The sequence below is a fragment of the Ceratina calcarata genome, unplaced genomic scaffold (assembly GCF_001652005.2).
Source record: "Ceratina calcarata isolate Rehan_Ccalc_2016 unplaced genomic scaffold, ASM165200v1 scaffold71, whole genome shotgun sequence".
NCBI classification, from domain to species: Eukaryota; Metazoa; Arthropoda; class Insecta; order Hymenoptera; family Apidae; genus Ceratina; species Ceratina calcarata.
Genome location: NW_017178369.1, coordinates 15341 through 40677, shown reverse-complemented (window position 1 = coordinate 40677; position 25337 = coordinate 15341). Strand labels below are relative to the sequence as shown.

At 43.8% G+C, this 25337-nt stretch overlaps 8 protein-coding genes across 12 annotated transcripts; 5 read left to right on the top strand and 3 right to left on the bottom strand.

Annotated features, from left to right (window-relative positions):
- Positions 1–2555: 2555 nt before the first annotated feature.
- On the bottom strand, positions 2556–8940 carry chic (profilin chickadee). Of its 2 annotated transcripts, none has more exons than XM_018033373.2 (3): positions 8707–8940; positions 5532–5801; positions 2556–4978 (listed from the first exon to the last, which is right to left on the bottom strand). In XM_018033373.2, the coding sequence occupies exons 1-2, from the start codon at positions 8815–8817 to the stop codon at positions 5532–5534; spliced, it is 381 nt and encodes a 126-aa protein (XP_017888862.1). In that variant the 5' UTR covers positions 8818–8940; the 3' UTR covers positions 2556–4978. The 2 variants fall into 2 exon arrangements, with proteins under 2 accessions (XP_017888862.1, XP_017888861.1); XM_018033372.2 differs by having other exon boundaries at positions 2556–5049; positions 8707–8936.
- On the top strand, positions 6321–12407 carry LOC108630221 (lethal (2) 34Fd). 2 transcript variants are annotated; one of them, XM_026817936.1, is made up of 12 exons: positions 6321–6758; positions 9375–9668; positions 9786–9831; positions 9900–10114; positions 10174–10310; positions 10375–10587; positions 10653–10881; positions 10952–11371; positions 11437–11725; positions 11803–12034; positions 12108–12204; positions 12273–12407. In XM_026817936.1, the coding sequence occupies exons 2-12, from the start codon at positions 9603–9605 to the stop codon at positions 12369–12371; spliced, it is 2043 nt and encodes a 680-aa protein (XP_026673737.1). In that variant the 5' UTR covers positions 6321–6758; positions 9375–9602; the 3' UTR covers positions 12372–12407. The 2 variants fall into 2 exon arrangements, with proteins under 2 accessions (XP_026673737.1, XP_026673738.1); XM_026817937.1 differs by lacking the exons at positions 6321–6758; positions 9375–9668; positions 9786–9831 and having other exon boundaries at positions 9973–10114; positions 10197–10310.
- A 209-nt stretch (positions 12408–12616) lies between these two features.
- On the top strand, positions 12617–14751 carry LOC113464974 (Gustatory receptor-like Holozoa). Its single transcript, XM_026817865.1, has 8 exons — positions 12617–12673; positions 12801–12809; positions 13018–13134; positions 13188–13429; positions 13505–13882; positions 13988–14168; positions 14233–14448; positions 14509–14751. The coding sequence occupies exons 1-8, from the start codon at positions 12617–12619 to the stop codon at positions 14749–14751; spliced, it is 1443 nt and encodes a 480-aa protein (XP_026673666.1).
- Positions 14752–15083: 332 nt separating this feature from the next.
- On the top strand, positions 15084–16247 carry LOC108630224 (sperm-associated antigen 7 homolog). The gene is made up of 5 exons (XM_018033383.2): positions 15084–15292; positions 15375–15442; positions 15526–15614; positions 15686–16026; positions 16096–16247. Exons 1-5 carry the CDS (start codon positions 15214–15216, stop codon positions 16215–16217), a joined length of 699 nt encoding a protein of 232 aa, XP_017888872.1. The 5' UTR covers positions 15084–15213; the 3' UTR covers positions 16218–16247.
- Positions 16248–16381: 134 nt separating this feature from the next.
- Exo84 (exocyst complex component Exo84) lies at positions 16382–19422 on the bottom strand. Of its 2 annotated transcripts, none has more exons than XM_018033381.2 (9): positions 19233–19422; positions 19076–19154; positions 18621–18982; positions 18255–18557; positions 18050–18191; positions 17454–17963; positions 17261–17391; positions 16785–17201; positions 16382–16709 (listed from the first exon to the last, which is right to left on the bottom strand). In XM_018033381.2, exons 1-9 carry the CDS (start codon positions 19245–19247, stop codon positions 16500–16502), a joined length of 2169 nt encoding a protein of 722 aa, XP_017888870.1. In that variant the 5' UTR covers positions 19248–19422; the 3' UTR covers positions 16382–16499. The 2 variants fall into 2 exon arrangements, with proteins under 2 accessions (XP_017888870.1, XP_017888869.1); XM_018033380.2 differs by having other exon boundaries at positions 19076–19150; positions 19233–19420.
- A 21-nt stretch (positions 19423–19443) lies between these two features.
- Positions 19444–21463, top strand: LOC108630223 (protein SMG9). The gene is made up of 8 exons (XM_018033382.2): positions 19444–19854; positions 19928–19974; positions 20037–20226; positions 20297–20593; positions 20658–20802; positions 20876–20996; positions 21074–21185; positions 21258–21463. The coding sequence occupies exons 1-8, from the start codon at positions 19691–19693 to the stop codon at positions 21334–21336; spliced, it is 1155 nt and encodes a 384-aa protein (XP_017888871.1). The 5' UTR covers positions 19444–19690; the 3' UTR covers positions 21337–21463.
- NC2beta (negative cofactor 2beta) lies at positions 21349–25172 on the bottom strand. Of its 2 annotated transcripts, none has more exons than XM_018033384.2 (2): positions 24975–25172; positions 21349–22010 (listed from the first exon to the last, which is right to left on the bottom strand). In XM_018033384.2, the coding sequence occupies exon 2, from the start codon at positions 22005–22007 to the stop codon at positions 21498–21500; it is 510 nt and encodes a 169-aa protein (XP_017888873.1). In that variant the 5' UTR covers positions 22008–22010; positions 24975–25172; the 3' UTR covers positions 21349–21497. The 2 variants fall into 2 exon arrangements, with proteins under 2 accessions (XP_017888873.1, XP_026673739.1); XM_026817938.1 differs by lacking the exon at positions 24975–25172 and adding an exon at positions 22066–22075.
- On the top strand, positions 22046–24976 carry LOC108630163 (mast/stem cell growth factor receptor Kit). Its single transcript, XM_026817935.1, has 8 exons — positions 22046–22591; positions 22657–22861; positions 22923–23086; positions 23180–23402; positions 23466–23639; positions 23696–24104; positions 24161–24408; positions 24474–24976. Exons 1-8 carry the CDS (start codon positions 22362–22364, stop codon positions 24915–24917), a joined length of 2097 nt encoding a protein of 698 aa, XP_026673736.1. The 5' UTR covers positions 22046–22361; the 3' UTR covers positions 24918–24976.
- Positions 25173–25337: the final 165 nt, after the last annotated feature.

Sequence of the window (25337 nt, the reverse complement as noted above, 5' to 3'; positions counted from 1 at the left end):
CTATTGACGCTAGCAAAAAGTTTTTATATGGAAATTGTAGATCTCGTCGTCCTCTACAAAAAAGATCTAATGCAATTTTCCCGTATCTCCAACGGTTTAGGAGTTATTGGCAAAAAACGAAATTTTCGCAAAATCTGAAGGGGTACCCCTTGGAAAAATTTCGAAAAAATCGAAAAATTTTTTTTTTTGTTTATTATTAGCAATGTTCTTCCGACGTCTGATTTCTTTTTAAAAAATGCGTTTCTAAAGTGCATAAACCTTTGGGATTGACTGTATAGCCAATACATCCTTAAGTTTCTTTTTCCCTTTGACGACGTCATCATCGTTTTCGTTCCATCTGACGATCATCGTTGTCAACGACGACCTAACGACGCTACCGAAAGAACCGAGAGACGATGCCGGTCTATTACTCATCGCCGTCGATGATCTTTTCTAAGTGTATAAAGGATGGGTGAGAAAGTATCAGGATCATGTAGCCAAGTTATATCGTAACGATAACTCGCGGTACCATTACGTATATTCGATATATTTTCAGAATTGGGATACGTATCACACGCGTTCTCCTCTGCGATGCCAAAGATGATCTCGCGGTGCGTCGGGAGTCCTTTCGAGTTTATCATCGTTACTCGGTGGCTATAACCGAGCTGCTTCCGTTGACGAACGTACGATTCGTCGCTCGATTTTCCTCTTTCGGGCGCGCGCACCGATATGATCGATAACGTGTGGTAAGAGAGGAACGGGGAAGGAAACGGACGGGTAAAAGTAAAAGGAAATGGGCAAAGGCCGCGTGTAACGTATAGGCTACGCGATATCGCGATGCGTATGTGTATTGTGTTAGTCGAACACGCAGTACGGTGTTTGTATAGTAAACCCTTGTAAATAACTGCGATACGTGATAGAGGAACTCTGGGAAAGAGTAGTAGAGGGAGTCGGCTGGAATCAGGACTGTGAGTATGATGGGCATTCGAGATGCATCGGTCGCGTGCTATTGTTATTGCTGCGCGATTATTATTTAAAACTACGTGCATACATATTATAATATGTTGTTGCCACATCCGTTGTCGGCACGTCGTGCATAAACATACGTATACACACACACACACACACACACCTACCTACCTACCTACCTGATAAGCCTCTAACTTAAACTAAAGTAAAAGTATCTAATAAAAAGTTAATGCTACTTAAACTTAATGCCAATTAAAAGGACGTCTATAAACGAATTTTCTCCGCAGTGGTGTATCGTGCTATCTCATTTCGCGTAGAGACGTATATAGGTGCATACTTACCGTACACGTTCGATCATCGTTTTTCCTTCGTTCGTCTCTCCGCGAGACGAGCGTCGTTCGGACGAGCTTGAAAAACGTAGATCGAGCGAGAGGGGGTGGTTTTTCTTTCCCGGAACGTTGCGGGGAAGATCTATCTGGCCACGATGTTAAGACCGGTTCGTTGGGCGCATCTCATTTCTAGTCTTTGTTCCTTCGGGGTGGAAATCGGGGAAAGCACGGGCTTGCTCGCGTAGATTTACAGTTTAGGACGCGCGGACGCCAAGTGTCCGGGACAAAAAACTAGACGAGGAGGAAATTTTAGTACAAATTCGATAGCTTTATCGTTTGTTCGTAGGAAGAGAAACGCGAATAGAGGAATGCGAGGTACGCGATTATGCAGCAGGTGAAACGAAGCGCTCGACGCGTCGGTACTAATATCGACGATACTTTCTGCTCTATCCAAGTCTCTTCTCGATTGATTGGCTCGCGCGCGAGCAACGCAGGTCTACAATCATTCATTAGATGACGTATTCACTTGTCGTCGAAGCGAACCGAACAAATTCCCCCCAAAAGAAAAACGATTTAAAACTTAGACTGTAAGACGTTGATCGATACATAGAAAATATGAGAACACAGCGATCTCGATCGCGGATAATTAGAGGTAACGTTTTTTAACAACAACAAATCGATGTGAGTAAGCGAGAGCGATTTTTATGTAAACTTTCTTGATAATTTTGTAAAAAAGGTTTATTTAACATTCTAATCTACTAATAAATTAAATGAAAGTTTATAAATGAAACGGATGTGTTTCCAAGTACGCAGGGTGTCCTCGCGTAGGTTTTCCAGGAGTCAAGCAAGGAAAATCGAATTTCCGAGTGTACCGATAATAAATGAACATTCATCGACAGTTTCCCAGCGGCAATTGCAATCGAACCGTCTTGTGATCGCAATCGTCTAAATAACTAACAGCCCTTTTGTTTTCTTCGTTTCGCATGGTTGATCGACTCCTGTAAATACAGTGAGACCAGGACACGGGGGTAACAACCATCGATGTTTCCAGGCCCTGGTAACTGGAAACGGGTGGCTACGAAGGTACGTGAAAGTGGTCGGAGTGCTCGTAGAGAATGAGAAGAATCAGGGATCGATGAGCCGCGAGTCGTGATTATTGTCCGAAGCATGTGGTTCTTATCAGTGGTCCGCTTACCATCGTGGTAGCCGTGACATCCGGTGGTGAGCCAAGGAATTTTGCGATAATGTATTCGAATGAATGAAAATCAAAACGCCTCGTTGCATCGCTTCATACAAATTTATTTTTTTCCTTCTTGAACATTGATCGTGTCGCGTTTCCAAAGATCTTTATCGACATATGCAAAAGAAAAGAAAATTCTTGGCTTTACAAAGATACATCTAATTTTAACCGACCAAATCTACTACCCTTCTCCCGGATCAGCTCTCTCTCTCTCTCTCTCTCTCTCTCTCTCTCTCTCATTCTCTCTCTCGTTCTCCCTGCTTTACTCACGCACGCGCCTACACCCTTGTTCATCCCCCCTGCCCCGTTCTCTTCCGCTACGACTCTAGTTCATCTCTCTTCCCCTTTGCCACGTTTCTTTTCTATTTCTGCGTTCCTCTTTCCTGCTTCGACGTCGACGACTGTCCCGTACCACATTTTGAAAAAGTCAATGCGATTCCCTCCGCGCGATACCGATTTTATGGAACAAAAGATACGAAAGTAGCGGTGGTGTTCTCGAAACCGAAAGGACGGAAACCGAAAAACATGAGGCGGATGCGAATACTTGAACGACGCCTGGGAGTTACCTTTTTATTACAATTATTACTTCAATATTTATTCCTTATTTTGTTATCAATAAAAATCGTTACATAGTAGTTTCGGTTGCTGCTTGACGCCAGACGAATCGACAAGCAATCAGTTATAGTAGTAATAGTAGCAGTAATATTACAAGTAATAATAAATGGTAGCGGTATCGTGTGTTAGGGGTGTGTGCGTGTGTACGTGTGTGTATGTCGTGTGACTGAGCGGGGGTGTTTCTCTTTCTCTCTCTCTCTCTCTCTCTCTCTCTCTCTCTCGCGACGAGAGACCGCGATAGTCGAATGAGAAACGTTCTCCACGTTTCTTCTCAATTACAAGTTCGATCTTGTACGTTGTTTATTTTTCTCTGCATTCCCCTGAAAATAGAGCCGACAAAGTCGAGTAGAAAGGAAGCATAACGAGATCTCAATTTTTAAAAGTGAATCGAAATTAAAACAGTCCGTCTACAGTTTCTCGTTTCAACTCTCGCGATCCTACTTCCGTGTTCTGTTTGCGTGTCGCGGACATTCGAATGGCCGTGTTTCGGTGTGTAAACCTTGCGACTGCTTGTACCATTCCTCACCCCCGTTCCTCGCTCTTTCTCACCCTCTTATCGAAAAATGACACGTCCCTCTCTCGTCTTTCTCACACATAGCAATATTAAAGAGAGTAAATAGTTAAAAGGGCTGTATCATCGGGTTGGGGGGAGGGGGTCGGGGTTACAATCAATCCGCATCATTTTTCACCGTCTGCCGCACGCTAGCCTGCACCGTTTGCCATCAAATCTCGTTACAACCAAGTCGCTTTTGCATCTTCGCTCCCTGCTCCATCGCATTCTTTTTCCGATCGGGGTCTCCGCTGCGACTTCTCGCACGCCGTTTCCCGTTGATCCTCTTCTCGGTTCTTGTACCATCCATCGAAATCAATTTGCCGTTCATTTTCCTCCCCGATTTTCCACATTATTCTCGCTCGTGCTCCCATCTCTCTCTCTCTTTCTCTTTCCCTCTCACTGTCATCCTCGTTCGCTCGCTAACTCGTCAGCTACTTCTCAATCACGCATTCACCTTTTCACGCCCTTTCCCATCCTAGCCAATTTCTTCCATACCTTCGCATATTTCCTTTCTCTCTCGCACTCTCACGCACCCTTTCGCCTCTACCCTCGCACTCCCTCTCTTTCTCTCCCTCTCTCTCGCATCTTTTCGTTCTCTACAAAAAAGATTGTAAACCTAACACGCAATAGTTTACTATTATTTATTATCATTATTTTTTATACTTAATGCATGCTTGTGTATTTTGTCTCTCCATCGACGAGTCGACACACGACCGTTCGTAAATGTAGCTCTTCTATCCATTCTCGGGTTGATTCGGTTGACGCACGATGCGCATAAATGTAAAACTGCACGTGTTCAGTTGCGATTCGTTTTTTTATTCAATCGTAAAAAAGGGTTTTCTCGTTTGATCTTTGCCAAAAGTTTCTGTTCTCTATCATTAATACTATTATATCGTAGACCGTAGATACGCAGTCGGGAATAAAAATTTCAAATAAAAGAGAGGTTTGTATAAGCTAAAAAGGAGGAAAAAAACAACGAAAAGATTGCTCACTCTCAATCTCTCTTTCTCTCTCGATTACAATTTGCTCGCGATCGTTCTTGAAAATATATAAACGCGTACGCAGAGTTTGAAGGAAATCGCTACCGCGTAGCACGTGGAGGCGTGCGCCCGCTATGTATTCCTCGAACGTCGACCAGCCGAATCGAAGAGGAGAGAACCACGACTGGAATATGATAGCTGTGTTGCTGGTGTTTGATGCTGATGTAGTAGTTGTTACTCTTCATCGAATGTCGCGCGGCAAGCTTCAGGCAGTTTCCGGCGCGACTCGTGCGGCATTTACGCATTCCATTCGCTGTTCATTAAAATAATCGATCGTATCGTTTAATATTAATATTAGATATTTATGTTGGGTCCCAGAGGTTACTGAAACAGATAAGCAAACGAGACCGGGACACGTCCCGCGTTAATTTCGACGCTGTTGCATAATTACGAGGAAAAAAAGAAAGCGAACGCGTGCTTTCTCTTTTATTCGAATCATTTTTTCCTTCACGTCTCGCGTACTCGATCGACCCCTGTGCGTTACCTGCTGCTCGCGCATCGTCGTATAAACTTAGGTGGGTCTCGGCTAGGTAACGAGGAACATTGGTGCTCGTGCAAAATACGAGGGACACGCGCAAGTATAACGCGATTAGTCATCACGGCAAGCTGATACATCGAGCCAAAGCGGTCGACTGAAATTATGCGAGAATGACTCACTTGCGTTCGAGCGTAGTTTTTGCGCGCGCGTCGAACGCATCTCTCGGTTCCGATAAACCATTCGTCTCGCGTTCGTCCACCGAAGCGAAGTTCGCGTACGGGAGACGTGATGGACACGACCGTGATATTATGCTAATCGCAATACCAACCTAATAGCCGCAGGACACGAGGTAGTCCCCGAGTTTTTCGACAACCGATGCGGCCTGCTGTGGCTGTATGGGGTCTTCGTAGAGAGAGACGACTACCGCTTGCGTCGTCTTCATGCAGTGGACGCCGACCTTGCCAAGTTTTGCCCTTATCACTCGATCCGTGCCGGACAGGTAAATGTACCTGTTGCCGGCCAAGGTGACACCCGACGACGTCAGAATTTCCTGCTCGTCGAATCCCTGGACCAATTTCGCCAACTCCTCTTTACTTACCTGCGCAGAGACACACACACACACACAAACGTTTTTCGTCTTCTATTTCGTGTACAAACAAAAATTCGACTCGTATCCCGTCTTCTAGCCCTCCCGTTCGGGACAAAGGGAGTCGTTATCGGCCGCGTCAGAGATAAGAACGGGGCTTACAATTATGTAGATATACACGTGCTTTATCGTCGAACAGACGATATCCTCGAAAAAGAGCGTGACGTTTCAAACGCAATTCGATCCGCGTGCGGGAGGTGGCAACGAACCGGTGATCTTTCTCGTGGTTTGCCCCGAATCTACACGTGCGTTCCGCGACAAGATGCATTAGCGGCGGAGAACGATAACGGGATGCGCGTTTAACGATTGTAATCGGATACGTTTATCGTAGTTCAAGGCCGCGTCGAGTCATCCCGCTCGGAGACGAATCTGGCATAGCATTTGCGTCCCAATCTTTCGCAATTCTCGCGCGCAGAGTAATTTACGAGAAAGGAGTCGACAGTGACCGTACGTCATCGACCTCGTGACGGTTTCGCGTTTGAGAATACCTCCAAACGGTATTTATAGATTCGCACAAGGAGATCTCGAAGATAAGTGTTTTAATCGACCTTCCCTGTCGCTTTTCATTAATTCGCGTTTCTAGTGGTTCAAGTTCGACCTCTCTCGTTCGACTTTGTGTTCCTAACGCGACGATCGGAACCCGAGCCAGGTGACCGTCTCCTCGAACGTCGGAGCTAAATAGATTCTTTTTTCGGGAGGAAAAGTGGACATGAGTAAAAGTAAAAGCAAAGCGTGCGTTTGATCAGGCGCCAAAACTCTCGTCTAACGATTCAATGTACCGTGGGAGGTTGCTGGCCGGCCGGTATCGCCATTTTGGCATTCGTAACCGGAAAGTATGTGTGCGCGGCGAGGCCGCACGGTGCAGCTGCCCCGACCTTTATCTTCCACACCGTTTCACCACCTCTCCGCGTGCGTATAACCTTTCTTCGAATCCGAGAAACAGCCGTTTCGCCTCGCCTTGCCTTGCTTCGATCTCGTCTTGCCTGGCATTCTCGTTTTTTTTCCCCTGACCGAACACGACGGAGCTTTCCGTATCCGAGCAACAAAACCGCGTCGTTCTACGTAGAGCGTGAAATCGATAGCAACGGATAGAATTGATGAGAACAGAGAAGGTGCAGAGTCCTGTGATAACGAGAGAAAACGATGTCTTGCCAAGAGTGCCGTCGACCTTTCAGGGCGACAGATGCCCGCAAGAAAATTTAATCATAGGCACCCGACGGAAAAGCGGAACCGCCGTCTCTCCGTGCCCGTTTTCCCAGTTTTTCATCCCGTTAAGAGCCTTACAAGTTGTAACAGTCCCTAGTTCTTCGGCCTCGCAGGAATAACGCCAATTCGAGATCCTTACCGACGCGATTTGTAACAGCTTTTTAAATGCAACGCGGATGGCGCGTCGGTCGAGCTCAACTTTTCTGGAACTGTCCCCGACCGTTTTCTAATATTACACGATTTTCGTATTCAGAAATATACTCGCGTTTCGTCCAAACGAAACGAATACCACCGAACCAGGAAAATCCGGTTGCCACAGAGACTATACTTTGCCGCATGAGCTACGACGTCCAGAGAATTTCGATCGTTACGCGATTCTGGATCGAGTATCTATGGAACGAAACGTTCGTTTCGTTATCATGTCCGTACGTTCCGTTTGCAGTGAGTATCTAAATTCACAGCGAAGGATAGATTGGGCACGTACGTAAGTGCCTTTGCAAACCGTCTTCCAATACCAGAATCGTTTCCGAAGAAATGAGTCATGCCGCCAGTGGCAAACATCGACGATAACATTTTTCTTCGATTCGACGCGAATATCGCGAACACGTAATCTAACTGTGACCGATGAAAAATTTCTCGACGACGGGTCTCAACTGGGAAAACGGGAATAGAGAAAGCACCTTTGCGAGGAAGAGGTGCCACCATTTCCATGGGCGGCAGCAGCAACGTGCCCGGCAGGCAGCCATGTTAAACTTAGTCGAAAACCGTTCAAGTTCGACCAGACAAAATTTTCTCTCTCGAAAATTGCCACACCCCACACCCTGCTCACCGTCGAACCGTTCGTTTTTCCGAGCGGCCTAGCCAGATTTTCGTGAAAATCGCGAAACATACACGTACATCGGCCTCCCTCGGCCACGATTAGTTGTTTTCGATCGATTCGACGATTTGCGCGATGTATTTGCGATGGCCGGGTTCCACGATGCAGACATATTTGGGCGGTGGACAAAATCCTCGAGCAGGTTCTCGGATACGGCCGAATTTTCCCCGCGAAACGATAACGACGATAACGATAATTCGAAACACATCCGGCAGGCAACTTTAATCTCGGTTAGTGCTCGATCTAACCGGCGTCAGTATCACGAGGGGACGACCATGCCGGGTCAACACGCGGAGCTACGATCATTTTTGTCGTTCACCGAGCATGCAAAGAGATTCCTTGATTCAAGAATGGCCAGCGATCACGAGGCATCGTTCTCTCGTTAAAAGAAATGGCTTATTTTTGGGGAAATTCGCATCGATTACCATGATACGCGGTTTGAAAACGAGTACGTGCTCTATCTTCCCATAAAGTCGTGCACGTTTAACCAATACGTACAGAATTTGATCACCTGTAAATTACATATCACACGTAGATATATATAGACGTATGTACACCCGTTGCGAAGAAAGGGAAAAGGATGTTCGATAGCCGACCGATTACAACGAGAACGACGACGATTGAAGCGAAGCCTAAAGAGGCGGCGGGCCACTGCTGCGAGACATTTCATTAGTTTTCGGGATACGTTCGGCACGTACTTTCCCTCTTGTCGACTACTCGGTGAACATAGCAAGAAGGCACTTCGGTGCGGAATTGGTCGAACGAAATACTCACTTCGAAGCCCTCCGACTTTGCCCAAAGATTGCCATCGTGTCCCGCGATCGCAGCTTTGGTAACACACTTAGACGCGAGCAGCTGCTTGTCAACGTAATCCTGCCAGCTCATTTTTTACACACAAGCGGCTTCGACTCAATTGTTCACCACGCCACTAAAGACACAACCCGTCACCGACTGACTCCTCTCACGACTACCTATATGCGCTCAACGCCGGCCACACTTCTCTTTCACCGCCCCTCTCGCCTCGTCTCTTGGTGGTTACCAGCATCCCTCTTCGTCCCGCACCACCCTCCACTTCGTCCACCTCTTTTCCCCACTCTCTTTAACCGGATGGTAATTGACTACCGGCCAGTATTACCAACTGTTCCATTTCCATTCGACATCGATACTTCACAAATTTTCTCCTTTGTTTCTTTATCAATTTTGCGTTCCTATTTTTCGTTCATCCCAGTCTTTCTTATCAGCTATTTTCTTTGTTGTCTTAAAAAAAATGCGCATTGCATTTTGATTTCCATCTTTGTAGTATGATCGATCGCAGTCCGCCACTTATCATTATCTCTTCTTTTTTTTAAACCGATATCTTTAAACTAACATGGATATGCCATAAGATAACAGCGTCTACTACTTGAAATTATCGATAACAATATTTTATTTATAATATCTAGTAACTTTCATGGCTCGAACGCGTGTGTGGGTGATCTAGAGGATCACAGATACACGCACAGGCAACTCGTCTGTTGCTCGTCTGTATCGTGGGCCTCGATATATAATTAATAGCCACGCTACACTACTGGATCCAGGCCAGTACACGTGCTTTGTCAATTCGCTGACAGATAGTTTTCAGTCACATGAACGATAGCAGTTAACTCGTGTTAGCGATCTTTCTTTTCAAAATGCAAGTCTCTAGTCCAAACAATGTAAAGATCTATAACTTGAGCGCTGGGAAGTCTCTCCCTGAGGTACGGTTTATTATTTATACCTAACGATAATAGATGAAATTGTTTTAAGAACAACTGTTTTTAAGCATCTTTTCGTGTAATATACGGCTTTACTCATTTGTAACTTTGTCCCGGCAGTGGTTAACCGAACGCAAACGACGGAAACTGTTGAAAAAGAATGTTGGTAAGCAATCGTATTTTATTAACTCATTAGCGAAAATCTGTTTACATTAAAGACAAATGTTCTCATAGACATTCGTCGGCGCATCGAACTTATCCAGGATTTTGATATGCCTGGCGTCAGTACTGCGATTAGGGTAACAAGGGATGGCCAGTATGTTTTGGCAACTGGTACATACAAACCACGCGTGAAGTGTTTCGAAGTGAAGAATTTATCTTTAAAATTTGAGAGATGTTTTGATGCAGAAGTTGTCAGTTTCGATATACTGTCAGATGATTATAGCAAGGTATAGAAATGTTTGGTTGGTAGATTCTACAGATACTACCTTGCATTCTTTGGTTTTAGTTAGTACTTTTACAATGTGATAGAAACATCGAATTCCACGTAGCCTATGGAAAGTATTTTAAACTTAGGATACCACGTTTTGGGAGGGACCTAAAGTATCATTATCCGTCTTGTGACCTCCTCGTTGTAGGAGATAGGTATGTTGCATGTTTCTCACTGCCGACCCTTGGCTGAGTTTCATTAGCTCCAATTGTTTTACAGTAGTCAGATATACAGGATAAACCTTGAAAGGGGGCAATTCTTGCAGTCTTTCTTGACAGAGGCATCGTCTTTAAATAAATGCGAAATAAATCCTGTTCATCATCTTATCACTGTTGGAACAGAGGATGGGAAGGTAGAGGCATGGGATCCTAGATCTAGGAATAGAGTCGGTACTTTAGATTGTGCTCTGCATTGTGTTACTGGGGACTACGGGTAAGACGATTTGTCACAGATAATGTCGTCGGTTCAAACGTAATATTTCGTTCGTTATTTTACAGTTTGGAAAAAGTCCCTGCTGTTACTAGTTTGAAGTATCAAGGAGGTTTGACGCTTGCAGTAGGCACGTCCACTGGTCAAGTGCTGTTGTACGATGTTCGTTCGAGTAAACCATTTTTAGTCAAAGATCACATGTACGGATTGCCTATAAGAAGCATCGAATTCCATCAAACAATGGGCATGGTTTATTCTATGGACAGTTCCATCGTGAAAATTTGGGAGAAAGACAGTGTAAGACAATGGACATACGAAATATGCAACGTTGGTGAGAATGTCCTCTAAATGTTTCGAACTATTGTAGGGTAAATTGTACACGTCCATAGAATCACAACACGATTTTAACGATATGTGCGTTATTCCGAACACTGGGATGATTTTACTTGCGAATGAAAATACGAAAATGCAAACGTACTATATCCCCAGCCTTGGTCCGGCTCCTCAATGGTGCAGCTTCTTAGACAATCTTACGGAAGAACTGGAGGAAATGAATTACGAAACTATCTACGACGATTATAAATTCGTCACCGAGAAAGATCTGGAGGAGCTGGATCTTGTGCATTTGAAGGGTACCAATCTCCTTCGAGCTTACATGCACGGTTACTTTATGGATATTCGCTTATACAGAAAAGCGAGGGACGTGATGAAACCGTTTGAATTCCAAGAGTATAAGAAGAAAAAGATCCAACAAAAGATACAAGAGACCTGCGGTAGCAGGGTGCAGGTACTATTAAATGCGTTATTATTTATTAGCATATTCGACGCTTGCTCACGTGCGTTTACACACAGCTTGAAAAGATGCCGAGTGTGAATAAGGAACTCGCATTAAAATTAATGGACAGCGAGACGAATGCGAAAAAGAAACACAAGGGCTCTGGAAGTCTTTTGACGGACGACCGTTTCAAGCAGTTGTTCACCAATCCTGATTTCCAAGTGGATACGAACTCGCAGGAGTACTCGTTGTTGAATCCCGTCATTTCCCAGCTCAGTAAGAGCAAAGCAAAGAAACTGAAGTCCAGACCGGTGGAACCAGAGCAGACGGAACAAGAAACGAACATTCACGAAGACGAACACCATGGTTCTTTATATTTCGTGTACATCAATACGATCGAAGTAGGAGTACGAATTTCTTATACATTTCTTTTACGTCTGCAGACAGTTCGGATGAAAGTTTCATTCACGACGATAGCAGTTCCGAGGATGAGAAGCAGTGGGTGAAAGAAGTAAAGAAACAATATCGGTTAATAAAGAAGAACGAGAGGCAAGAGGAAGAGGACGAGCAGGAGGAAAATGACGCGGAGTCGGGCACGTCTCAGCCACGGTTTTACGAGATCAAGGACGGCGTAGAATTTAAAGACGCGAGGCCAGTGGGGTACATGCGAAGCAAGTACGTGTATCATACGAATACTTCGATGCGTCGTCCTGTTCTCGCGTTTCATTTATTATTCGTCATTGTTTAGAGCAACTTTGGGCGAGCGACTGAAAAGCCGCGGAACCGATGACGTTAACTATTCCAGTTCACGTGGTAACAGAGAGATGACTTTTGTCATGAAAAAGGTACACCGGGTGAATTACGCGCGCGTGCGATTTGTTTCGATGTTTATGTTTCGCGTATTTATTTTCAGAAAATGGGAGGACGTAGGAACTTACAGGTGAAGAGACACGAAAAGGGATACAGGCACCTGTTGAGGCCTGCGGGAAATTTATATAAGAAGAAGCGTTGATGTATGTTGTAGGCAAATAAAATATTTTAAAACGAATAATAATTCTATTCTTGGTCCCCTTCGCATTCCAGTTCCCCACCATCGCGTTCTATAAGCCGGCTATGCAATGAATAAAATAATTTATTTCGGCACGATTTATATACGTATGCTCGCGGATATCTTGACAGAGGTGAAGTGTCATCTCGGACTGGTGATATAATGAAATTCATCCGTTAGGGTGAATCAAGCCGCGTATACAGATACAAATGTTTTCTTTTCAAGTTCAAAACCATTGTACTCGCTTGTCCAGGAAAATGACACTGGTGAGTTTTTCCACTGTGCGTTTCCTTCGACCCTCTATTTCTCTCGATTACGCGTCGCTAGATTTATCGCGCCGCGATCTATACGCTTCGAAAATCTAGGAGGCGGTTAACATGCGTATTTGAACAGAGAGACAAGGTGATCGTTTCTATATATTTCGGTCATTGTTTACGTCGATCGGAAGCCTGTCTGTATGTACATTTTGTATTCGAATCACCTTTCGTCTCTGTGCTTTAGCTACGTTTGTCCGCTTATCTTTGCTCTTCATGGGTAATAGAATCTGGGTAATTGTATTTGGAAATAAGTGACCGCTGGCTCGGACAGATTCTAACTCGATCGTTTGCAGGCAAACTCTAACAATGAGTCAAAAAATGGGAAAGATCCCCCTCAACAAAATCATGAGGAAGCATTACAGGCGTCTACACCATCTGGATTATCGGATTTACAAATGCAAAGTACAGAGGTACGATTCGAGACGCTAGATCGAGATTTGGAATACATTTAATTTAATGATAGGTAGGCGAGATCACGGAAATGCCAGACTATGAAATGCTGAGCACGTCCGCGGTACTTCATTACTGTAAGAATAAAATACTGAGGCCGTATCTGAGACTGTTAGGAGTGATGGGTCTAAAACCAATAAGCAACGATGATGCAGAGAGATGCTCTCTTCTCTGTCTATTCACAAATCTTCACACCTTTCAAGTCACGATATTCATGTGCATCGGATACGTTTTACAGTACATGGCGTGCTTCAGGTAAAAAAGAATGCATGATAATCATAGATTCATTCGTACAACCGAACGAGGTACAAAATGTACTTGATGTTCCAGGAGAGACAGAGGTTTTTGTTATAAGACCACGCCCATGAAATTTGAAATGTTGTCCAATATTGGCAAAGAAGATTTTGCAGAAGTTGCCTGCTTCGGAAACATACTATTCAGTTACTTGATTCCCAGTATTCTGCATCTAAGTGCATATTTGTATACGGTTTATCTGTTTCGAATCAAAGAGAATGAACAGTTACAGAATTTGATGGAAAGGGCGTTCCTTCTGTCTTCGAATCCTGTGAATCGTGGAAATCAAAGGAGACTCGTGCGTATACTGTGGCTGTTTATAGCGTTCAGCCTCTTGTGGATAATCATGACACTGGTCACAGCAAATATTTTGATGGCTGAAGGAAGTATCGCATTTCAATGGCTGGAATACGGGTAATTGGATACGCAGAATTTTTAATCGAGCTCTCTTCGATCGGCGACGATAGAATAACATCGTTTTTCCTCTTCGCAATTCTTTCGAATCTATTTTTTGCACAGTCCGTATCACGTAGAAATAATATTGAAGGTACTTCTGATCGTCTGCACATTATGGCATGATATGGTTCAAGGAACGATCATTACTAGTTACTGCTTGCAAGGCCAACTTCTACTGGCACATCTCTACTTTCTTCGTGGAAAACTGCTTCATCATACCTTAGCGCCCATCGACTGGATGAAGGTTTGTAAAAATCGTGACGGAAACAAGGAAGATGAAACTTTCCTAGTCTACCTTTATGTCATAGGAACTCAGCGAGTTCAAAAAATTGTTGAAGTACTTCAACGACGAACTAGGGCCAGCCGTGTGCATTTACACGGTCGTCAACTTATCGTGGGCAGCCGCCGGCACCATTTGGCTGCTTCGATACGATAAGAACGACGAGCAAACCGATCCCGTCACTTGCATAGAGATAATAAACGTGGTACTGTGGATTTTAATATCGATAGTCCCTTTTATTCAGGTACGTACAGAAGGAATCGTACGCGCAACGAGAATACCGAACTTACGGAATTGTCGACAGGCTGCTCGATTGACTGCGGGTTGTTCTATGATACAAAGTATCGGGCACGAGGTACGAATTCGCCCATTCGTCTATCAAAGCACTCCGGGTGAGGACTTGGACACGATACTTTTATACACGTCGTCGCTGAAGATGTGCGCCAGGCTTTTCAGAGTACCGATCACGGGCAGATACCTTTGTCTATTTCTGACAGCGAGCAGTATCTTAATACTTACATTAGGGCAATGCCAATTTTTCCAATAAGTATCGCCGGTGTCCCTCTATAAAATATGTATTCCTTTTGTACATACTGTTCCCATTTTACCTGTATAATATCGATCTCCTTTTAACTTCGGGTGTAAATAAATTACACAGCGTTCACGCTTTTCTTTCGCCCCTCAATAAATCGGAAAATCTCATCAGTAAAGCGTTCTTCGAGGACGAACTCCTGTATATTTATTGCGATAAATATATCCTTATTAAACGATGCAATTCTCGAGCAGCTACTCGTAGAGAAATCAACAATTTAAGAAATAAATAAGTTACAATTTTTTACACGATACGTCACTTTCATGTATGTACCACCTAGCTTAACCTGATTGTTCGTGTCGGTGCGTGACGAACACCAACGAGAAGTCTAATTGAAACCTCACGTCAATGTTGTTTTACTCTCGGACAAATCGAGTTGTGCATATTAAAAATCATTGATAATCGCAGTTAAGGACGATGGATTTGCTAGGATCTATCTTGAATTCGATGGACAAACCCCCGTCCGTCAGTGACAAGCAAAAGGCGTTAATGAAAAGTTAGTTTATCTGATACGTACATATATCGCAAATATCTTGAACGCGAGTATCGTTAGATTATTAATAACTTTTACTGTGTAGAGCAAAAGGAAGAATATCAGAAGCATCAAAAAGCCGAGGCTGAGAGGCTAAAAGTTTTCCGAGATAAGGTTACAGTTTTTCGTCTATGTATTTCTCTTTGTTATAAGTTGTTTCACGTTTATACGGTATCGTTTGTTTTGTGATTAATTAGGTCGAGAAGAAAATTAGCAAGTTTCTCCAAGACGATAATGCCAAGGAATACAAGTTCCCTCCAATGGATCAAATTCAAAGAAGCATAATGTATATAAAAGAAAGATTATCATTTAAACCCTTGTCGATGCAATTCCTTCATGTCCTTTGTTGTATGATAGACACGACGCTGCTGAAGTTGCAAGTATATGGGCATACTCATTCGGTGAAGAAGGAGTTGATCGTCACATTATTCTTTTTAAAAGAGAACATGCTCCATCCGAAGATCAGTTGAATGCCTTACGCAGAGGAGAGGAATGGAACGAGGATATAGCGAGAAGATTGGCAGAGGAAAGGGAGAGGAGAGCCAAGGAGGAACAGGAGGCTGCTTCGAGACCTAAGAAACGAAAGGATGACTTTGTACCAAATAGCTATTACAAGGATAAGTATCAGCATTTGATCGGAAAGGAAGCCGCTCTTGAAGCTGCAAGAAAGACGGAAGCTAACAGTAGCTATGGTTGTGGTATGTGAACACGATCCTTCGTGATGACCGATTTCCAATGCATCTCATTTAATAATCAAATCATTTCAGTTCCTAGTCAAAACAAGAAAGATCAACGAAGCATAGAGCAAACGCTCGCCGATATACGGGCGAAAAAGAGAAAATTGGGAAACACGGACGAATCGAAGCAAAAAGACGAGAATAGCAAATAAATATGTATTTCATTTCTTATTTGTAAATAATTCGTGTTAGGCGTATAATATAAAATTCAACATTTCTCTACATAAGAATGTTTGCGTCTATCGGATCGTAGCTCGTAAATCTCATTTCGTTACTTGTACACATGTGATAAGGAAAGAAAAGAATTTTCATTTTCGATACATATATATATATATATATATTTTCTAAAAGGTTCGAGTTAAGTTATATGTACAATACACGTGATACGCGCAGCGCGTAGGCTGCGAAACATACTCTTTTAAAATTATTTCCTATTAAATGTACTCGGTAGTGGAGTACTTCGGTACCGAGGTTCTCGGAGCAGGTATCGGTTTGTTTAAAGACGAAGGCGAATCGACGACGATCTGTTCCTTCAAACCCAACAGCTTCTTAAAGATCTGGCTCGTCGCCGATTTGTAGAGCTCCAGTCCTCGCATGATCACGACATTTCGAATATACGACGCGTTATCGTGCACTAACTGTTTCTGAAAGCGGATCGGAGAAATAAGTTTTATTTAAATGCACGTGAATTACTACAAAGAGAAATGGAAGTCGCTTACCTCCTGTTTCAACTTCGGGTTCGTCAACGATGCGACGAGGTGTTGCACTTGAACTCGCATCACCGACACCAATACTCCGTCGATCATCGTCATTAATTCCGGCGTGGCGATACTGAGACAATCTTCCAACAAACTTACGTATATCTTGGAGAACGTCAGAGTGTTATCGGTCAACGCTATCCAGAAATCGTTCTTCAAGTAAGACGGTGGTACAGTTATTCCACGATCGTCCATTTCCGATAGCAACTTTTGAACGTTTTTACTGGTTTCTAAGTTCGTCGGCCGCCAAGAGTCTTCGGCTATGTGCGTTTTTACGATCTCGATGTACTTCTCGCCCGTGTCCTGTATCGCTTTCGCCAGCGGTGATCTGAGTTGACCGTCCAATTGGTAACGGAAGTCCAATCCTAACTGCGTCAACTGAAAATCGAGCGCGATTAAAGGTATGAGCTGCCAGAACGTAATATACACCGTCTTACCTGATCACAGTGAGTTCGAACGGAGACTATGCATTCCACCAACGTGCTCAGAGACACTTGCGGGGTAAAAAGCTGTTTAGTCAAATGCGTCGTCAAGTGCTTCACCTCCTGGCTGCACCAGACGACCAGACCTGAACCGTACGAGCATAAGAATGAAATGGCATGTCGATTTAATTCGTCAGTTTCAACTTACCAGACGTACAGTTCGTCGACTGCGGGAAAATACTTAAAAACTCTTTGGTAACTTCCACGATATTGCTGAAAGCGATCGCGCTAAGCTGTTTCACGTACGGTACAGTAGCCCCTTCTCTCTTGATACGTTTCAGTCGTGCTTTTAACATCGCGCTGCACAGTCGCAGGTACAACTGGCACGCTTGTGCGCTTCTGTTTAATTGTATTAACAATTTTACAACGCGCCGCGCGCTTCTCAAACCGCCACCCTGAAGCGACTTCGCTTCCGCGCTTAATTCGAGTTCCTTCGTTAGAACTTCGACCAGAGATCTCCCTCTGTCGTTCACCTTCGATTGAATCTCGAGGAGCTGCGGCGTGGTCTGGGCATCCTTCAAATACATTTTCGCCTTCTCTAGGAAGCTGTAAGCCTCCTCGAAGTGGCGTTGCGCTATGCAGGAATCTAGATCCTCCGCTACTTCTAGCATCCACTCCGGCGGTGGCTCGTGATATTCTGTATCTTCGTCGTCTATACCTACAAAAGAACGACTGAAAAATTTAATTCGGTTTAATTTAATGGAGCCGAGTTCAGTCTATTTCCTCGCGAATCGTCGAGCATACCGAGGGTGTTGGAATCGAGCGACGTCGATCGCGAGGGCATCGTTGCCTTCTCTTCTTTCGACCGCTTGTCCGTCGCGACGGCTGAATTATCTTCGGCGAGTTTCATTCGCTTCGCTTGTTCGCATTTGTCCAACCATTCTTTCTGTAAAACGAACCGTACTTCAAGTTCGCCTCTCGCGGAGTTTCAACAATGTAAAACACTAACTTTGCTCGTCGCTGTCGCGCATTGGAACAGTCTCGTGTCCGAGAACGCCAGAAGCTTGAACGCCAGTTTCACGGTTCCGAGGTCTCGGACGTTGACGATGGCTAGACTCTCGAGATTGTACACGGCTTGCATTTTATATCTGGTCGGTCCTCTTCTACCACCGTTTGTCAGCCAAGAGGCAATCATTAAGATATCGTTGAATAAATAAGCGTGAACCCTCTTCAGCGGTGTCCCTTCCAAAGAATCTAGTTCTAATAAAGAACCCTCGTGTAGACACACACGTCCAGGCGTCTCTGCTAAACTCTGTGAAATCGAATCGAGAGATCTTCATCCGTGTCACGGTCACGATTGTTTCCCACGACTTACCATAGCACCTTCCACGTTTTCCAGAAGTTGCACCAGTTTCTGCTTCTGCTCTTCCTCTTTAGCAGTAGAATCGTTAACGCTCTCCAACTGGGATTCAGAGAGGTCCTCGAACAGGACACCGGTAGTCCTGGCGGATCCTAAAGTACTCAACAATGATCGTTGTTCACTGAGCAACTGCGACAATTGGTACATCTCGCTTTCCAAATGCGAGATTTCCTTGGCAGTCTCGATGAACTGCATGTAATTCTGATAAACATTGCGTTTCAGTTGAGCGGACGTGTTGTTCGCGAGCTCTTGAATCTTCGCTCTCTGGTGCCTCAGCTCGTCCGCTCCGACGCATTGCGCGCTGAGCTCCTTCACAACTAGAACACGAAAGGAATTCAGATACGTACAGACTTGTCAAACGAAAGTCAAATCGCGTGCGGAGCAAAGCGTGCGCTCGTATATTTACTCACATTTCTCGGGATTGAAGTCTTCGGTCGCGAAGACTTTTGCCAAACTGTTGGCCATCGTAAAAAGATGCTCGCTACCTAGCTTTCGAATAAATATCCTTCATTTATCGCCGAGTATGAAAACGGGTTAAAAATCAGTTTCCCATCAAGCTCGACTCACTTTCCGTCGCGTCATCCGTATTACTAGCGATGTAATACTCCGCTACTTCGACTCCTTCGAATTTCATATCGATATCACGGAACGAACAACGAATTCATATATATTCACCGTAGCATCGTTATCGTTGCCCTTTAACTTAAAAGCTTTTGTTCTAATGACATTTCTCACTTCGCCCTGCTACGTACGTGTATATACGTGTTGATGCGTAGGTGGCACTTCTCGCTTTACGGAGAAATGTATAGGACGTGTGGAGCTGCGGATTATTTAACAACAAAAAGTTGTGCGGGCTAAATCACAGTCGTTTAAAGAGATTAAACGTAAATTAAAGGAACGCTTCACGTGTCCAAGAAATTTCGCTCACGACCGTTGATCCACGATTTTTAACCTGAAGGATAAGAGCTTTCGTTGCACCGGTACCTAGTTGAGAGAATGAAAAATTAATTGGGGAATCGGGAGCGATGAACGTACAAAAGATGATGCCAATCGCATTGAAAGATTCGGAAGCTAAGGACGGTGATAGCAGAGGTACGATCAAAGTTATGGATAGGCCAACGTTTATATTGAAAACTAGAGAAGGCGAGAACAGAGCAGTATCACCGAGTCAACGTAACGGTGCTAACAAGTATAAATCATTTCCTGTGTAAAATGCTTATTCGTAAATGATAACTGGTTAAATCTTGTGTATCAAACCGTAGAAAAGAGACCGATACAGCTACCAATGCCCCGTCAAAGATACAGGATCGTAAGTTTTGTATTGTCTATTCACAAATCGATGTCGAATTCGAACACGCGATCAATTTTCAGCCGTTCGTATGATGTTGCCGTCGTGCCTCGAAATGACGAGCTGCCTGAAATTCATGGACGAAAATATGCAACTCTGCGAAAGCTCTCTGGAATATTTGTACGACCAACAGGACTTCTTGGTCGTGGGATGCTTGGGCAGTCAGGGGGTCGGAAAGTCCACTATAATGTCTTTATTAACGTCCAATTTTGCGTGAGCATTACACGTTTCAAACCCGATACCATTGACCTCGGATAGTTCTCTTACTGGTATCCTTCGTCAGGCCAGGTATATTCCCGGCTCAGGAGACGTCCCATTACGAGAGCGGTGCAAATTGCACCACTGGTATCGACTTCTTCGTTACGAAAAATCGTGTAATATATTTGGACACGCAGCCCATACTCTCTGGTTCGACGATAGATCACTCAGCGACGTACGAACAGAAAAAATCGACGACGGACTTCGTGAATACAGAGACCAACCTGGAGTTGCAGTCTCTGCAGTTCGCAGCTTTTCTGTTCTCGGTTTGCCATGTGATTATTTTTGTACAAGATTGGTTCGTCGATCCTAATCTGATCAGGTAAACGAGAAGCACGTTTTCGACCGGTTTCGTCTCAGTCCTGATTGAAACACAATATTCGTAGATTTCTGCAGACTGCAGAAATGTTAAAACCGTCCTCGACCAGTAACATGGATCAAGACTACGTTGAGTATTACCCGCATATCGTGTTTCTGCACAATAAAGCTGAGCTGCAAGACCTTACTCCTCACAGTATGGAGAAGGTGAAGGTAATGAAAGATGAACACGCGTCCCGTTGAGCCAGTGATCCCGTGCGATGCTTAATTGCTTGTGTAATTGCAGGAATTCTATAGCAAAGTATTTTCCAGTTCTAGATTGCAGACTCATAGTGGTTTAGACATGAGTAATCATTCGATGGAAACAGGATTGAATTTGTTTTTTATTCCTCGCATCGCGAGCGAAGGTATCATTGTTTTTCCATTTCGTTTTGTAAACGTTCAACTGTTAAACGTTAAATATTTTCACTTCGTTTTGCCGTAGAGGAATCGCCGATGCGTCAGAACGAAAAAAAACTAATAGAGAAGTTAAAAATAAAGATACACGGGATCAACAAAAATCCAATGACACCGTCCAGTTTGACAGAAAAAAATTGGTACGTGTAATAAGAGAATGGTAGTAATATATATAGTTTATCCGACAATTGATCCGTAATCGTGTCGCTCAGGTACCATTACGTTTCGAGAGTGATGGAAGCGATCAAGAAAAGTCATCTGTCCTCCGAGTATGGAAGACTGATGCCGTAAAACAATTGTAGGTAGTTTTCAATTTTTTTATTTGAAGAAAAATCATAGACTCCTTAAACAACTGAGAAATGTATATAATCTTAATGTGTACGGAATTGAATAAAATGAGATGAGAAAAAAATGATCACCGGCGCAGCAGTCAAACGGGACGAACATAATTCTTAGGAATAATCTTCTTGCTCTTCCTTGTTATCGGCCTGTTGCATCGAAGCCATTTGCACCGCCGCTTGCAGCTGTTGCCATTGCTGTTGTTCGGCTATCGCCTGTTCCTCTCGCGCCTTGGCGAACAGTTCTTGTTGTTGCCTGAGAAGTTCCTCCTCCGGGATCCCCAGGTTCTCTAATCTGGTGCTCTGACGTCTCCGTTTAGCCGCTACGGCTTTACAATCCCGCAGAACCGCCTCCGCTTCCGCGCTGTAATCCCCGAATCCGAGTTTCTCTAGAGCTTGGAGAACGTGCTCGGCGTTTATAGTCTTCTTCTGTTGCTGATTACAAATGTCGTTCGCTTCCGAGGAGATCAAATGAATGAACTCCGTGCAACAGTTCAATATGAGTTCGCGGGAGTCGTTGGCCACGCGAACATGCGGCAATATTTCCTTGATCATTTTGTTGATAGACGCGCGGGGCAGGGTCAATTCGTCGTCCTCGGTCGGCGATGTAGTGGCCGAGGCCATTATCTAAAACAATGCAATTTGATGTAAAGAAATAACAAGTACGAAAAATAAAATTTACATGCTAATCGTATCGCGCCACTTTTTCTTTCCTCGTTTCTTTCCCTTTCCTACCAACCTTCGCCTTTTCAATAAGTGTGTTTCAACAGTTGTTACATTTAAAATTATCTAAATTTATTACGCGTGTCGATAATTCGAGTCTCAAGCTTATCACGTTATCGCGTATTATTAAGTTCCCAGAGCTCATCGCGGCAGATTATCAGATAAATTAACGAATGCTTAAGCCCTCGTCTGGTTTGTCCGATTAAGTATGATCTTATAGTATTACCGTCGCGTTATTCGAAGTTCCAAAATGAAATGGTCGCGCGAGTTCAATTGCTGTTCGTATACTTTGCGCTCGTTTCGTTTTCTTTACGCTACGAGACCTGTGCGAGAAATACGAGTGATTTAGTCGGTGCTGTCCGAAACTTAAGTGTGACGGTGTTACAAACTCGAAAGTACGTCGAGCCGAAAGACGTGTATAACTTTTTGAAGCTGAACGTATCTTGGTTGCCGCCGAGTACCGTCCGGCAGCCTTCCTTTTATAGGTAAAAACTGATCGACGATCGCGAGTGAGCGTTTCGTTGTTAATTCTTTTTTCGTGTGATCACAGCGTTGGGGTAACGGAGATACAAGAGAAAAACGGTGCAACGGAATGTACAAATGCAACCAAGTTCTATTATATATATAAGGAGCGACTCAGCGCGCTAATACCTAATGACAATAATTTCTCCGGTGTACCTGAATTATATATTCAACCTAATTGTTCTTACAAAGTGCAAGTTATTGCCAATCCAAGCATGAACAACGGCTCCGAAGTACGTAGTTCGTATGCAGCTGTTACAGAAACGAGAATCGTTTGACTTTGAAATTTTGCAGGTATTCGTTAAGGTTCCCGAATGCGTTGGGCTGACGTGCAGTTGTATCTACGCGAAATCTTCGATACCGATTCCCAAAGTTAACGTTACTCAAACGGAGAACCTTGTAATCGTAAATTGGAGTCCAAATTTCAACGCGTCCAATGTTCGATATTACGCAATCAGGTACGCGCGAAAAAGATCGCGTGCGATTGAGCGTCTTTGAGATAATTGATCGTCTTCGACTTATCTTCAAGTATAATTAGGAATATTTTGTAGTATCGGGGTTCCTGTCTCAAAGTCGACGAAAGGGCTACCTATTTATAATGTGATGAAAGTAGGGCAGGTCCTCGCGAACAAAACTACGTTCGCATCGAATTTCAAACCTAATGCGAGCAGCTATAAAATCATAGTAAATGCGATTGATGTCGACGGGTGTTCCGGGCCAGAAGGAAGCCTGGTTATCCATTCATTGCAGAATCATGTCTTGAATCACAACATAGTAAGTGGTTTCGGTAAATAATGAGAACGTATCTCACATAAAATGTATCCCGTTGCCTTTCAGTTGTTCATAGTAATCGGCATAGCGTCAAGTAGTGCCCTGCTTGGAATCTTAGGTCTCATATTATATTATAAACATAATTCCTTTGGGAAAAATAATTTTATCGGATACAAATCTCACTGGATGGAAAATATACTCAAAAGGCATAACATTCTGTACATCAGACACGAGTTACAGGTAGGCTGGCTGTCTTCACTGGTCGAATACCGGCTTAATTTAAATGATCTCTGCAGGAGGAATGTATAAAGGAAGAGTCTAAATCGAAATTGTTCCAATCTGTAAAATTGATACGTGAACTGGGAACTGGACAGTTTGGAATGGTATATCTCGGCCAGTTGGACGATGCAAACGCTACTTTGGTGGCTGTAAAAATGTCCCAGAACGTGGACATTGACGACGAAAATAGGGAACAGTTCATCCAAGAGATTGAAATGATGAGAATGGCAGGGAATCATCCTCATTTAGTAAATCTCATAGGCTACTGCACTCAGCCGACCCAACCGATATGTATCTTGTTGGAATACATGCAAGGTGGAGATCTACTGACTTACTTGCATCGTCAGAGGAAACAGCTGGACGATAAAATACATTACCAAAACGAAGATGTAATACAAGATTTATACAGGTTACAGGCTTCCAAATGTAAGTAGGCCCTTTATAAATTACTAGTGATCGATCTTCATACCGTTGGTTTTCAGCATTATACACTGCCATATCCGACGCAGTGAACAGTTACAAATTTAATGCTAAACATTACACGAACGTCGCTAGCAAAGAACGATCCGAAAATGAAACAGAGAACAGGATCGGTAAAATGGAGAGACACAGATTTTTAATGTTCGCCAAAGAAATAGCCATGGGTATGGAACATTTGGAAGCAATAGGAATCATTCACAGGGATCTCGCGGCGAGGAACATTCTCCTTGGGGCAGATTTGACTGTCAAGGTACCTGAGCTCGCTTCAAAGATCTCGAGGGTAGATTCTTATCGAATCAAAGTATTTTTCTTTAGATCTCCGACTTCGGGCTTTCGCGTAACGGAATATACGTGATAAAAAGTACAGAGGGAAAAGTGCGTCGTCTCCCTATCAGGTGGATGTCACCGGAGGCTTTATACGATCGCACATTTTCGTCGAAGAGCGACGTGTGGTCTTTCGGGGTGGTACTTTGGGAAATGAGCACGTTAGGTGGTTTTCCCTACTCGAACGTACAGGACGATCGTTTATTGCGCTACGTTATTCACGAGAACGGTCGATTGGAACGACCGGATGATGTGCCTACGAACGTTTACGAGCTGATGGATTCTTGTTGGGCCAAGGAGCCCGAAGATCGACCAACCTTCGCGCAACTTCATTCCGAGATACAAAGTCTGATAGTAACACCGTCTCTCGAAGATACGCTTACTACAGTATCTAATCCTTGTTACGCGTTTTCAGATTCAAACAAGATCACGTAGCGTACGCGATCTTTTTTATAAGAACAATTATGTAAGGTGGTTTTGAATGTTACTTACATGCTAATCTTTTTTACGGATACGGCCAGGTTTCTTTATTAAAACGTCACACAACGAAGTCCTCCGCATTTAGACAATTAATCTCCCACCCGGCTCTCTTTTCTTTATTTGATAACCGTTTAAATGGGTATTAAAGTTCGAGATCAACAGCATCAACAGTTCGCCATGTCCAATTGCATCCAATTGTTAATTCGACAGGTGGCGCCATGGTTTCAACTCATCGATCGTAGTTTCGAACTTTTAAGGAAGATCGCGCCACTAGTCCGTTGAACTTCCGTGTACACCGGAGCTGACCGGAGCACCGGAGTTCGTGTCATCGTTTATCTCTTCATTATTCATCGAATTCTCAATTAACGAAAGTAT

What these genes read in the sequence shown, in the direction of transcription:
- chic (XM_018033373.2), bottom strand. Translation starts at nt 8,817, where the DNA reads ATGAGCTGGCAGGATTACGTTGACAAGCAGCTGCTCGCGTCTAAGTGT. An exon ending in CAAAGTCGGAGGGCTTCGAA is followed by an intron (nt 5,802 to 8,706) that starts GTGAGTATTTCG and finishes GTCTCTGCGCAG; the next exon opens with GTAAGTAAAGAGGAGTTGGC.
- LOC108630221 (XM_026817936.1), top strand. Translation starts at nt 9,603, where the DNA reads ATGCAAGTCTCTAGTCCAAACAATGTAAAGATCTATAACTTGAGCGCT. An exon ending in TGTCAGATGATTATAGCAAG is followed by an intron (nt 10,115 to 10,173) that starts GTATAGAAATGT and finishes CTTTGGTTTTAG; the next exon opens with TTAGTACTTTTACAATGTGA. An exon ending in CTCCTCGTTGTAGGAGATAG is followed by an intron (nt 10,311 to 10,374) that starts GTATGTTGCATG and finishes ATTGTTTTACAG; the next exon opens with TAGTCAGATATACAGGATAA.
- LOC113464974 (XM_026817865.1), top strand. Translation starts at nt 12,617, where the DNA reads ATGTTTTCTTTTCAAGTTCAAAACCATTGTACTCGCTTGTCCAGGAAA. An exon ending in TACAAATGCAAAGTACAGAG is followed by an intron (nt 13,135 to 13,187) that starts GTACGATTCGAG and finishes ATTTAATGATAG; the next exon opens with GTAGGCGAGATCACGGAAAT. An exon ending in CGATAGTCCCTTTTATTCAG is followed by an intron (nt 14,449 to 14,508) that starts GTACGTACAGAA and finishes AATTGTCGACAG; the next exon opens with GCTGCTCGATTGACTGCGGG.
- LOC108630224 (XM_018033383.2), top strand. Translation starts at nt 15,214, where the DNA reads ATGGATTTGCTAGGATCTATCTTGAATTCGATGGACAAACCCCCGTCC. An exon ending in TAAAAGTTTTCCGAGATAAG is followed by an intron (nt 15,443 to 15,525) that starts GTTACAGTTTTT and finishes GTGATTAATTAG; the next exon opens with GTCGAGAAGAAAATTAGCAA. An exon ending in CAAATTCAAAGAAGCATAAT is followed by an intron (nt 15,615 to 15,685) that starts GTATATAAAAGA and finishes GTTGTATGATAG; the next exon opens with ACACGACGCTGCTGAAGTTG.
- Exo84 (XM_018033380.2), bottom strand. Translation starts at nt 19,299, where the DNA reads ATGAAATTCGAAGGAGTCGAAGTAGCGGAGTATTACATCGCTAGTAAT. An exon ending in GCTCGATTCCAACACCCTCG is followed by an intron (nt 17,964 to 18,049) that starts GTATGCTCGACG and finishes GTTCTTTTGTAG; the next exon opens with GTATAGACGACGAAGATACA. An exon ending in ACCCGAAGTTGAAACAGGAG is followed by an intron (nt 16,710 to 16,784) that starts GTAAGCGACTTC and finishes ATCCGCTTTCAG; the next exon opens with AAACAGTTAGTGCACGATAA.
- LOC108630223 (XM_018033382.2), top strand. Translation starts at nt 19,691, where the DNA reads ATGAACGTACAAAAGATGATGCCAATCGCATTGAAAGATTCGGAAGCT. An exon ending in TCCTCGCATCGCGAGCGAAG is followed by an intron (nt 20,997 to 21,073) that starts GTATCATTGTTT and finishes GTTTTGCCGTAG; the next exon opens with AGGAATCGCCGATGCGTCAG. An exon ending in AGTTTGACAGAAAAAAATTG is followed by an intron (nt 21,186 to 21,257) that starts GTACGTGTAATA and finishes CGTGTCGCTCAG; the next exon opens with GTACCATTACGTTTCGAGAG.
- NC2beta (XM_018033384.2), bottom strand. Translation starts at nt 22,007, where the DNA reads ATGGCCTCGGCCACTACATCGCCGACCGAGGACGACGAATTGACCCTG.
- LOC108630163 (XM_026817935.1), top strand. Translation starts at nt 22,362, where the DNA reads ATGGTCGCGCGAGTTCAATTGCTGTTCGTATACTTTGCGCTCGTTTCG. An exon ending in GCATGAACAACGGCTCCGAA is followed by an intron (nt 22,862 to 22,922) that starts GTACGTAGTTCG and finishes GAAATTTTGCAG; the next exon opens with GTATTCGTTAAGGTTCCCGA. An exon ending in ATGTCTTGAATCACAACATA is followed by an intron (nt 23,403 to 23,465) that starts GTAAGTGGTTTC and finishes GTTGCCTTTCAG; the next exon opens with TTGTTCATAGTAATCGGCAT.